The 13403-nt window shown below is 35.2% G+C and overlaps 1 protein-coding gene across 1 annotated transcript; it reads right to left on the minus strand.

Annotated features, from left to right (window-relative positions):
- Window positions 1-245: 245 nt before the first annotated feature.
- Window positions 246-5857, minus strand: LOC139718388 (uncharacterized). Its single transcript, XM_071629858.1, has 4 exons — window positions 5494-5857; window positions 2036-2295; window positions 1385-1516; window positions 246-456 (listed from the first exon to the last, which is right to left on the minus strand). The coding sequence occupies exons 1-4, from the start codon at window positions 5672-5674 to the stop codon at window positions 310-312; spliced, it is 720 nt and encodes a 239-aa protein (XP_071485959.1). The 5' UTR covers window positions 5675-5857; the 3' UTR covers window positions 246-309.
- Window positions 5858-13403: the final 7546 nt, after the last annotated feature.

Below are 13403 nucleotides of genomic sequence, written 5' to 3' on the forward strand. Positions count from 1 at the left end.
ATTATGTTCTTCAGAAGAAAAATGTTACCAAATTACTTGAAATAAACTGAATCGAATTCAATTGTAATTTTATTGACATAATTCATTATTAATGTTTTTCATAGCGCCAATTTTATACACCAGCTAGACTGTATACCATATATCATTCTTGTCGCATGTTGAAGTTATGTATGTATATGTATATATATATATATATAGATATATATATATATATATACATATATACATATATATATATGCTGAGAATAGATTTGGGTCAAGTTGTATACTACTTAGTTGTCGACAAGCCCGTCGTGTTCAAAGAGAACACTAATAACTCAGAGCTACGAATCGCAGCAAGATGGAGCCCACAACTAAAACGATGCACACGACGACACCTAATTTAGAACACGCCCGAGACGTGCTCGCTGCCTTGTTCGCTCCGTCTGTGTCGCCTTCCATGTATAAACGCCTAGCCTGTGGAGTTCCACAAATTTGTGGGGAGGAGATGATGATAAAGGAAAACAAAAACATTGTGAACGAAAAGAGTGATAAGCTTGAGTCGACTGGACTGATGGTGATGTACGAAGGAGGAAATATTTCTAATGTAGATTACTTTGTGTCTGTCATTGTTAAACCGATGGGATTTTTCTCTTGAAAAAAAAAATGATGTAGTACCCATGATAACCTTAATACGCGCGTTTTCGAGTGCGAATATCTATCAATGTCCATACGTTTGCCATCAGTACAGACTGTATATGGATTCATTGAATAATGAAGTCATGTAAGCAATAGTGGTAACGGAACGTTTTGACTTTTCCCGCAGAGTACCACTGGAAGGAAACTGTTTAAATTCAGTAATGTTGTAATAATCAGAAATACATAAAATCGTACTTTAATACACTTTATATCTTGTACTACTTTCACCTTCTGTACTCTATTATACTTGCATACTTTGTATCGTGTAAGGCCCTTTGTTCGATAAACGTAAAGTGATTGAAGAACTGAGATAATTTCTAGCAAATCCCAAAGGCGTAGTTGACTTGGTTGTTGAAGATTAATGCAGTCGTAATACGATTTGCTCAGGTCCAACATAACTGACAGGAATGACATTGGAAAGGCACAATGTGACAAATAAAATATTCCTTTTTTGTTTGTTTGTTTATCACTCCAATATTGTGATGCATAATGTATATTAATTCATTCCAGTCGCCCACCGTTCTAGCATTCCTGACGCTTCGATAAATCTACTCCTGTTTATGTTTCAGCATTAGAAAAGTATGTAGTTGAACAGGTTCCGGGGGAAATCCGTTTTAATGTAGACATAAGACCATTTAAAAACAACAACAACAATAATAATATTACTAATAAAAATTCATAGATTTTATTTTTAAAAAAAGCTTACCTCTTGAGACTTCACGACAGCTATCAGACCAAACAAGAAGCAGCAGCAAACGGTAACAACTATGGCGCACTGTAAGTTATCATTTGGCATCGGCTGCACTTGCCTTATGATTGTCGTCCCTTCCGGCGTGGTCTAATAATGCAAAACAAGCAAAACAACCAAAAAAAAAGGAGAAGAAGAAGAAGAAATGTAGGCCGGTGACAAAGACCACATGAATACAGAGCGTCAATAACACCGCATCATTTTGATTTCTAAAGAATGAGTAATTATTGAATTGAGCTCAGCTTACAACAGATAACTATATAGCAGAAAGAACGCAACCCCCACCCCCGGCGTAAAAATTAACGCTACGTACTCTGAATCAAGGAATTATTACGGAATTGGTTCTCTTTAATACTGTTGGAGAGATGAAGAAATTACACGAAGTTTCGGAGGAATTTTTGGAAACAAAATCAATACAAACATATCTACTTGATTCGCTGATCTAGCACATAAGTTGATTGAAATAAAAAGGGTTACGTTTCTTATGTATTATTGCGTTTGACCGCGATTAAACAATATTGCCTTCCCAATTACCTTATTCATGACAAATGGCCGATTCGGTATGTGAATCAAAGGTTTATATGTTGCTGCGTAAAGTAACATGCTTACAATTACAATGTCCTTCGCTCCAGGTGGAATATTCATATGAGCATGACTCGTTTGAACTGTATGCTGCACGTGAGCAGTGTTAGTTCCGACAGGCATGGTGGTGGGGTATGGAGCAGGTGGGTACGGGACTGGTTTCTCGGACCCCGAAGGATATGGCAACTGGCCATGTTGTGGATTCGGGACTGGTGGCTGAACAGTCATGGATGTCGCAGTGATAGTAGCCACACCACCATCACTCACTTCGTCATAGGACGGCGGGGCTGAATTCGGGAAGCCGGGCATGAAATAAAATGAGAAACTTCTATGTAAGTTTGAAAAGAAAAATAAACTAATGACCAGTTGAAAAAAAAATCTGTATAAAGTACTTTTGTAAAATGAGAAAGAATTACCTTATTTTTAGTGAACCTTTTTTTTTAGATTTAAAATAGGACTAAATAACTCAACATGAATTTATATGCAATCTCTATTGATTAGGTCTTGTTGTACATGTTAGAACTACAATGGAAAACAATTCTGAGATTCAACCTTATCCAAAGGGAGAGTGGCACGAATGGAATTATGAGAAAGAAAAAGGAAGAGAGAAAAAAATAAAAAGCCGCTTAAACAGTGTTTTAAGATATTCAATTCAGTGAAATTCAAATTCTATATCATTTTTCGAAAAGAACATAGACATTTCACTTTCTTTGGTAACAGAGAGTAAGGTTTCATAAGCAAAACAAAGTAAACTGAGAAAAGTAAAAAATAATTGCGAACCTTATAGTAATTATACGTTGCAGGAAAACTGAAATGATGAAAATGAAAGTATCATAATCAAACTTCGAAAAACGGAGGGACCCACTAAAAATACAGATATTGGAAGTATTCATTGTACCGAACTTTTGATGACGAAAAGAATGTATGTTTTTGGTATAGGAGGCAAATCGTTGTGACACGATTGACCAAAAACAACAACAAAACCAGACTGTTGATACCTCTCTTATAGACAGTTAATTTTTTTTTTAAAAGGTCATAATAAAAACTAAAAAGTTTTCAATCTGACCGGTTTTCCCGTTACTCTGATCAGGGTCCATGCTCTGATGCTTTATGATATTTGACATTAATCAGGAACTTCAGTCAATTTTGATAACGCCCGGGACAGGTAAAAATTTACAAAGTAGGCTCAAATTCCCTGTCATATATCAGACCGGAGTCCACCATTATAGATGTGCTTATTTCCCAATCCATCCTGCTCCCTTATCAGCAAGCAATATTTGAACAAAATTTCGCCTTTTTTTTTTTCATTTTGTGCTTGTGCGCTTGTGATTGAGACTTTTATTCTTTTCTTGAAACTGTAAATCTATCCAACAATTACTGTTTTCATTTCTGCTTCTTGAAGATCATTCCTTTTATTTTCTTGATCGAAATGCATTTCTTTTCTTTTTCCTTCGGCCGAATAAAAATCAAAGAAACCTACGATTTATGCACACAAACCTTCTCTCTCTCTCTCTCTCTTTTTTAGTAGTATAGTTGACTTATCTATTTAACATCACAAGCAATGTCAGGCCATCATTAAAATCTGCATTTCCAGTCTCAGAATGACGATTGTAGTCCGTGTCGATACTACTTTATACTAGATCACAATGTGATGAAGAGAGAGTGAAAAAGGAATTGGGTCATATATGAAATAACGGCATGATCATATGTCCGTATAACAGTGTACAGTATGTCCAAAAAAAAAATTACAATCAGATTTTCGCATTGATAACACCCAATATTATGATTAAACTGTCCAAATGCTACTTCAAGGTCTTAAAATATAACATCTTAGCTCTATTTTGCAGAAAATCCTATTCAATTTGGTTAAGCGGTCACAGAGAAATGTGGATTGTTGTAAAGCATGTCATGAGTCTGATTCTTCCAAGTTTAGCACTTCGATGCTCCTGTGTGTGAATACAATAGACAAAACTTGGAGGGAAGAGATTCCTGACATCCTCTACAAAATTCCTCATTTCTCTTTGACCACTGAAGTAAATCGAATGGGGTTTTCTGTATGATGTGGGCAATGACTTATAGTTTCATACCCTGAATTTGTATTTAGATTGATTCCCTATTTTCAAAGATATCAGTGCGGAGCTCCAGTTGTATTTTTTTTTGGGGGGGGGGGACATACGGTATAATGGCACTATTGTTCTTTGTCTTATAAAATTTGTATCTTTTTGATTCGCATTATGGATTATCATTCTGTGTCAAAAACTTAGACAATGTCTTTCTGAAATCCCGTTACCCTATCTTCTTATAGGCCATCCTTTCCTGCCGATCAATCTTGTTACTGTCAGGCACCTGATGTGCCGCGCAGGAAATCAATGAGAAGTTATTAATCAGCTCATAGGTTCAGAAGGCTCAGAAGTGCTAAGAAATTATTTCCTCTTTAACAAAATACCTTACTGTTGTCTACCTGCTAACACGATGGACATCAAACATTAGCCTATACTGATCATGATCATGTTTGCTTGGGTAATCAATCAGACCAGTGGGTACCGAACTTCGTCCTGCGAGATGTTCTGTACATATTGCGCTGAGGTAAATTTGAGTATATTTTCATATTTCCATGGTATTTTCTTTTCCTATTTTGTCAGAGGCAAGGTGTGAAATATGTATTCTATACAGCGAATTACACCCTAAAACGGAGAAAAGGCAAAAAATATGTAAGTATATACCCCAATCAAAACTTATCCTATTGATAATGACATGGTTGACCATCATTGTCTGCTAATTATGCAATGATCAGCAGTCAATAGCCAAATTGTTAAATTTTAATTAATCTCAAACTTAAAGATTGATGGAGTTAAATACAGTCTTTCTGTCATATATGAATAATCAAAATGTTAATGATAATAAATTGAAGGATAATGATGATAATTATAATAATAATGATAGTGATAATTATTATAATTGTAATAATGCATGGTGGTTATAATCCGCCGATTCTACATGTTTCCTCCAAAATATGCAGCAATTACTTTTTTTCTTGTGTCACATTTCAACCTTCTGTTGTAGGTTTTTTGTTTTCTTGATCATTGCACGAAGGATCCTGGAAAAAGGAATCCACTGTTGAATCAAGCCGATAAAGTTGATAATGCTCCTCGTGTGCAACGAAAAAATGCCGTCTGCCTGTCGTAGCAAAAAAAAAAAAAAATATTCACCTTATTGAAAATATGAATTTGACTGCTCTATTGTAAAACCCCGAGTTGACTAAGAGTGCGCAATTTAGATTTTAGTATTCGTTTCTTTTATTCTTAGCAAGATAAGTAATTTGTTAAGGGAAGTCAATATCCATAGATTTATCATCTAAGTGATATGTATACACGCTTTAAAACTAAGTAAAGTAATAATAATTCCCTCTACAAATATCAAGCTGAATGAATAAATTGTCATTTTCTGACTAACACTATAGTTTCCTGAAAAGCTGTGACTCTTACCTGACATGATTGACGAAAGCCGTTGATATCTCTGACAAAATGGACAAGTCCAAAAGCTTTGTAATGTTGTCAAGAAGTCATTCAATAGAGTGAATATTCCGGTTGATCTGCTTTTGGAGTGCCCGACACTGAGCAGGAAGAAGAGTGCCGTAATAAAATCAAAAATGAACTCGAGCAACATGTAACTCACAAATTTATAGTTCCATCAAAACACGGAAAAGGCGTGGTGAGCAAATGGCTTTATTTTAACATGCAGGTTTGCCACAATTTGAACATACTGTTTTGCTCACCCCTGCCTGAAGTGTTTCCGCATGAACACCTGACGAATGTAAATTATGTCCAATCAGGAACCCTTGTGTCTTTATGCACGTGTGTGTATGTGTAGAGTGAATGTGTGTGTGAGTTTTATTGGCTTGTGTGTATGCTTTTTATCGTTGCGAAGGGACGTCGCAGTGAGGGCAAATTTTGTTTGAACTTCGAATTTGTCTAACCATTGGTTTGTTTGTTGATTCCTTCTTCTTTTTTTCTCCGAAATTTTGGTCGCAGAAAAAAAGGGACATTCCCTTTGCGTTTAAACAATCTCTCTTTTTCTTCTTTCTTTCTTTTTTTGGTATGACCTATGTAATCTACATTTTTGGCCAAGTATGCACCCTGTTACTAATATAATTCATTATATGAAGATCTTTTTTGATACGATAATCATAAAAAGCTGATACCATAAGATCGGAGTATTGTCGAAAGTTCGTGTCGCTATTTCTGCACATGACGCAGTATATACTGAGGAAATAATACATGTACGTAATACCCAAAAATACTGTCCACATGATACCATTATTCCAGTTTCTTCTACATCTTTTATATTTTCTATCTTGTTTTATCGTCTAGGTGTATGAGTCACTTCAAAAAACATTATTTATAAACTCACACATTGGATTTTACCTGAAATCATAAGTATGAGCTTCTTTGTTAAGCAATGTTTCTGATCGTGCGAATGTGTTGATGTCCTCATTGAGTGCTGTTCGTAATTCCGAAGGTTCGTTATTCCGCAGGTCTGCATGTTATTCCGAAGGTTCGTTAATCCGAAACACACAAATTCCCTATACCTAGAGGTTCGTTAATCCGGAAATGAAAAAGGGTTCGTTAATCCGAACATTTGTGGCGTTATTCCAAAGGTTCGTTATTCCGAAGGTTCGTTAATCCGAAAATGAAATATGGTTCGCTATTCCGAAGGCTCGTTTATCCGAAAATGAAATAGGGCTCGTTATTCCGAAGGTTCGTTAATCTGAAAATGAAATTGGGTTCGCTATTCCGAAAGTTCGTTGATCCGACATGATTTAGGGTCCGTAACGAACATTCATTTTCGGATTAATGAACCTTCGGAATAACAAACCTCATCACATTTTCGGATTAACGAACCTTCGGAATAACGAATCTTCGGAACAACGAACCTTCAGAATAACGAATCTTCAGACTAAAGAACCTTCGGAATAACGAACCTTCGGAATAACGAGCTGTATTCGTATCATTAGCTCGTTGCTCACATTACTCGCAGAAACGATGCGCCATGCATTCAATCAATATAAATAATCTTAATCCTGCATTGCTATCAGCGTAACATTCACGCCATTCGTAAAATATTGTCTTTGCATGGGTAGAAATCAGTCCTTTTTGACGGTGCAACTGAGGCAGGCAGGGAAAGGGATTTTGTTTTGTTTGATTGATTGGTTTGATTTGATTTCTGAATTTCTTTTTTCAAACATAAATATGATACAAAGTCAATTGAACGAACTAATTGAGCACAGTATTTTATTCAATTTCATTTCAATCTATTTTCATATTTCTCAAATAATGTATGTAAATATAAAATCATACAGAACATAATTTAGAATGGAACCAAGTTTGTCTTGGTATAAACACACAAGGTCTGTATACATGCGAGTTCAACTAAGGTCACAATGCGAAAAATATGATGGGGCCTGCGTAAAAGCAAGTTTGTAATATAGGGCAGCAGGTCCCTTGATAAAATCAGATTAGGGGAAGTATGAAATACAGATATTTCTTAGACCATACTATAACTGGGGGAACCGATTAAAAATCAGATCAAAGAAGTGTTACTAAATAAAAATACAGAAAGGCCACATGTTGCAACTATGTATAACCTACTACAAGTAAGGACATTGGGAGAACAACGACTGAGATTGTAAGGGTTCAAGTGGGTGTGAAGGTATTCAATTCAATTCAATTCAATTCGTTTATTCATCTCAATCATCATAAAAACAAATACATTGTGAGATCAACATAGCAAAAAGAAATATTGGTGAGGAGAACGGGGACTACAAAAAGCGATAGATAGCTTGAAAAGGCGTAAAACCCCCAGATTACAATTGTAAATAGAATGCATGTACATGACGAAGTGAACAAAATTTTTGAATGAAGTAGAATAATGAACTGCTTGAAATTGTACATAAAACACAGGAAAATACTATACATTGAAATGGAGAAGATAAATAAGGAGGTCTTAGCCCAATGAAGTACGACGCCTCCTCCCCTCCCCTCCCCCCATAAATACAATCACATACATAATGCATATATTAACCTCTTGGTAATAAAATTCATGGGTAATATTATAACTATTGTAAATACTTTTGGAGTTCAAATCAAATAACTTATTGAACTTGGTTATTTTCTTATAGATGATGGCGTAACAGTTTGGCATAAATACATAAATAGAAGGTGGGAGAATAAGAAATTTATCGTGAATGTAAACAATACACACAAGGGCAATAGAGCTCAGGAGTCTATAATTCTACTTACATTACTAACATGGGTTCTCCAAGATAAATCACTATCAATATAAAGACCCCCAAATTTTGTACTATTGACCTGTGACAGATCAATGTTGTTGATCTTGACAGAGATAGGTAACACAGGTGGGGAATTACTAAACAACAATGAGGTTTTTTTTTCAATGTTTAAGGATAGTTTGTTTGCAAAAATCCAAGATTGAACAGAAACAAGTTCTTCATTTATTATGCTTATAAGCGCATCAGGATTTTTTCAGTATAGTTTGCTAAAACAGATAAATGATATATTCAAATATCCAACATTTTTCTAACACGATGCAAAATGAAAACAAGCAGGTATTATTTCATGCATATATGCAAATATAGAATTATTTCACGCATATATGCAAACATAGAATTATTTCATGCATAAATGTAAACATAGGATCCTGTGTTATGTTTTGTTTCAAGAAAAATGAGGATGAAAATAAATGAACTGAACTGAACTGTATCTGCCTTTCAATAGACAAATAAAGCAACTCTGGATATAACAGAATTACAAGTGACCTTCACCATAAGCAAACGCTTGACGAGGATAATGGCCTCAGAAATGATTGTTTGAACAATACAACATACCACGAATATGATATTCAAGTCGCATCTCACTGAGTGGCAATAGAGAGAGAGAGAGAGGGAGAGAGAGAAGAATGAGGATATTTAAAAAATAAAAAAAGACCAGTGAAGCAGTGCATTATGCAAAATGTGAAGTGTATGCGTGGAAATGAGTTGTATGTGTTAATGTTTATGTTTGTTGTGTACGTTCAGCTCAGTTTTGCTTTATATATATATATATATATATATAACTATATATATATATATATATAGTTATATATATATGTATACGTACAATAAATTATGATAAATGCGAGAGATTGATCATGACCAAGATGTACGCAGTGTCTCATTGTGAAGCATATAATAGAGAGACGTCCGTCTCGTATACTGTATATATATATATATATATATATATATATATATATATATATATATGATAAACAGTGTGTTCCTAAAAAAAAGGTAACACAAGTTCAAAGGTCAGGCATTTGAAAAATGAAAAGTTTGAAATCATTATGGTTAGTTGGGATAAGAGAGCAACTCTCTGGCTTTCATTTGACACCAAGCGTGTAACCCTACTACCATCGGTCACTGAATTAGACGCTTCTGAAGGTAATAGGTACAATATCCATTTTTTCCAAGTTTTTAAAAATCAGAACCCGGAATAACGCTTTAAGAAATAATCAAATCGTAGTTTCCTTTCTGTTTGAAATCTTATAAATGTGTGATATCATTCAAGCCTTGCCTTTTATGGGCCAACACCTTCGACGTGTCCACCTCCCCTGTCGACACAAAGCTGTGAACGACGTTGCATGTCTTGCACTGCTCTTCTAACCATTACGGGATCATGACGAAGGACATCAATCTCATGACGAATACGCGCCTGCAAGTCATTGTACTCGACAAACCAAAAACTTGGAAAAAGTAGGTTTGTACCCTTCTCCTTCGATGGACCCTACCTCAGTGACCCGTGACAATGTTGACGCAAATAAGGTGTCAAGTGAGAGCTGATGAGTTACTTTGTACTTTAAAAAAAAAATCACAAAAATAAAACAAGTATACTTTATATGGCTGATCTTTGAACGCGTGTTACCTTTTTTAAGGAACACACTGTATATACCTAAACGATCACAAAATTCTCTCAGCAAAATTTTCTGTCTGTCATTCTTACACTGGCTGATTTGCTTAAAGGAGAAATCAAGACGAGTTTTACATCACATTATGTAGTAGCACCAGATTTGTGGAATTTATGCATGCTAGTGGAATTTATGCATGCTATAATCTTCTTTTGTGCTGCTAACTTGAGTCCCCACTCGTACATCTTACGGTAAAGTTCCTATGTCATCATCCTTGTTCACTGTGTTTCGTTATGAATTTAAAAATATATCTTCTTATTCCTCATCCCAGTCGCTAGAAACTGTGACAACAAAACAAAAAGAACGAAGAAAACTAAGAAAATATAAAGTGACAAGAACATTTCATTGAAAAAAAAGGCATTATAACAAATGAAGACACCAACATGATTAAGAAATGTTGAGGAGAGCAGTGCTCCCTTGAAGATCCCCTTCCCCAATCACAAGATACGCAGTTTATTCTAAACAATCGAGTTTTACATTAACTCTAATTACAAGAAAAAAAAAAACACTTTCTCAAACTCATTTCCTCTTAAGTTTATCATCATAAATCAAACTTTCGTTGTATGGTGCCTGAATAAAACCTAAAGATCCCAAACTGGTAGAACACATGATAAAAACTTTAAAGAGTTTCGTGCTCTTATGGGGATCGAACCCGTACGTGTGCAACCTCACGTCTCTGGTGACGTCGCCTTTATCCTCTCGGCCATGTACGTCTTGAGTGAACTAAAGTTCGAGTGAACTAAAGTTCGCTCAAAGATCTTTATCTCAGACCCAGGGTACGCCACAAGAAAAGTAGGGGAAATTAGAGTGGAGCTGGCACAATAACATCAAAAGAATAAGCATCAAAATTACACGAACATCAATGGCTTTAGGCCAATAGCAAACAAAAACAAAACGTGGAGTAATAAGACAGCCCTAAAAAACAAAAACAAACAAAAACAATTCTTTGCATAGAAATACCTTCAGTTAAAGAGCCTAAAACATATAACTTCTGTTCAGAATATTTTTTTTCCAGTCAATAGATTTATCTCCAAAGTGGAACTGCTTTAATGTCGTAAAAAGGAAATTATGATTAACTTTATTATTCATTAGAAACTTAATTTAAGAAGGTCCAAGATCCTTTACATCTACCACATGGCTGTACCTTAGGCAGGTTTATTAAAAATAACATTAGTACTTGTGCACCCATGCATGATATAATTTTTTTTGCCCTTGTTCTTCCCTTATTTGGGGGTATTTGTGGGGTTTGAGGGTTTTTGCCTTCGTTTTTGTTTCTGGAATGGTCATTTAAAGTAGACCTTCTATTAACACTGCCTCAATAAAGAATCCACATTTGTCAAATCTTGGATAATACATACGCAAATGATTATCACTAAATATTTAAAATGATGACATGTCTTTTTAGTAACAGTGTAAAAAACACACCTTAATCACATCAGTATTAATAATATCGAATAAAATCAAGCTAATTATTCAACATTTTGAGGGCTTCTGATTAATAGTGATTTATCTTGGCAATCCCACGTTTGTTTCATTTCCATCGGAGAAGATGGCTCGATAGCCCATATTCAGCTGCAATAACTGGTCTTCCATGGGGTCCAGTTGGATGCAAGGCAGGATCACTTCACCAGGTTAAAAACGCCCGGCTACTTGCGATGAATAAATGAAGCGGGATCTTTTACGTGCGTGAGTTGTGACACTCTCACACACGGGACCTCAATTTTCATTTCATGTCTTGATTATCTCATAAGAGTAAATCAGATGGAAGAAATGAATAAACGATGGGGAAAGATTTGCGTTACATTTTTAACCTTTGCTACTTAAACTAATACAATACAAAACCACATCAAATCAATACAATAATGAATACTCACGTTAGCGAAGGAAAACTAATAAATGTGTCAGTATGTTGAAATGGAGCCAAGTTTACTCTTCCTTTTTATCTACTTGTACCTATTACATTTCCTTTAACTCGGATCTGAAATTCCTTGAAGTACGTTTATCAAGTTTCGTCCTCAGCATTGCTAACAGAAACAATGTACATGTACTGGTATTTCAAAAATAAGAAAGTAATTTTCCAGTAAAAAAAAGAAAGGGGAGTAAACTTATAATACTCTTGGAACTACTTTCATAGCATATACTAAACACTAAATGTAACACAGTTTTTTTTTTGTGTGTGATGTGCGTACTTCTCTTTTTTTCTCATCTCTAATGTAAAGCATCAGATAGACAATTTCCAAAAAGAAAATCCTGACATAATTATAAGTGACATAATAACTCCTTCTTTTTGCTGTTTGCATGGTCACTTTATCTATATTTCATGAAAGTAAGCGTACTGCTATAAAGACAGTCGTGATTAGCATTTACGAGCAGAATCACTGAAAAAAAAACAGCAAAGAAAATGTATAAATCATGTGATCCTTTTGCCTACAGACAACCAATGTCTATGTTTCAGCAGTGGAGATGCACAATCTTGCCTGCAGGGTCCATGCAAGCACAACATTGGCTGGTCAGTTTTTAACAGGCTCAATTCTAACTGTACTGCTAATATTCATTCAAAAATTATTTGTAAAGGGCCCCAGTTTTCTCTCTCTTTTTTCTTCCTATAAAACAACAACATAATATTCATTCCTCCAATCAATGAAAGAGGAAGAATTGATAGAATGCAAAACAACTTAAACGCACACGACGTCTCTAACTGAGGGCAATGGACTTTGGATTGCTCTGAGCTTGTGGTCCAACTAACACAGTTGTTTTATGCTTGGCCGTTCAACATGTTTGACTACAGGGCCTTTAGTCACTAGTCGCAAATTGCACATCGTTCTCTTGGATTTTTGGATTTTTGAATGGATTTTTTGAATTCTCACGATAGAATCCGTCAAATGCCTCTTGGATATGGCTTAACAACTCACCTACCATTTATTCTGTCTTCAGTGGTCTTAGTAAGAATTACTGATAATCAGCAAAGAACATGTGTATGATTATCACAACTATACTGAAATTGATCATTGATGGTCTATCACTACAGACACTGTTGGCAGTCTTACAATGAAAGCATCCTTTTAACTATTTGTACGACCGAATATATTGCTTTCTTTGTGAGAAGTAGATGCTCTCAAATCCACGTCTAAATTTAGCAATGCAAAAGCACGTGAACTATATTACCCCATATCACGTTAATCCATACCGAATTGTCTTCAAGGATTTCACAATATTAACTTGCATTACCTTAGTACGCACTATAGTGCCGCTGTGGTAGAAGCATTTCTACTAAGAGGATCATGCTAAAAACGATTCGCTTATAGGAAGCCCAATCAATTCTGTGTTTTCTCATGCTACAGCAAGATTCTTAAAACTGGTTCATCTATCACTCAGT

Source organism: Diadema antillarum, unplaced genomic scaffold (genome assembly GCF_040938485.1).
Source record: "Diadema antillarum isolate AM-2024a unplaced genomic scaffold, OU_Dant_1.0 scf00000093, whole genome shotgun sequence".
NCBI lineage: Eukaryota > Metazoa > Echinodermata > Echinoidea > Diadematoida > Diadematidae > Diadema > Diadema antillarum.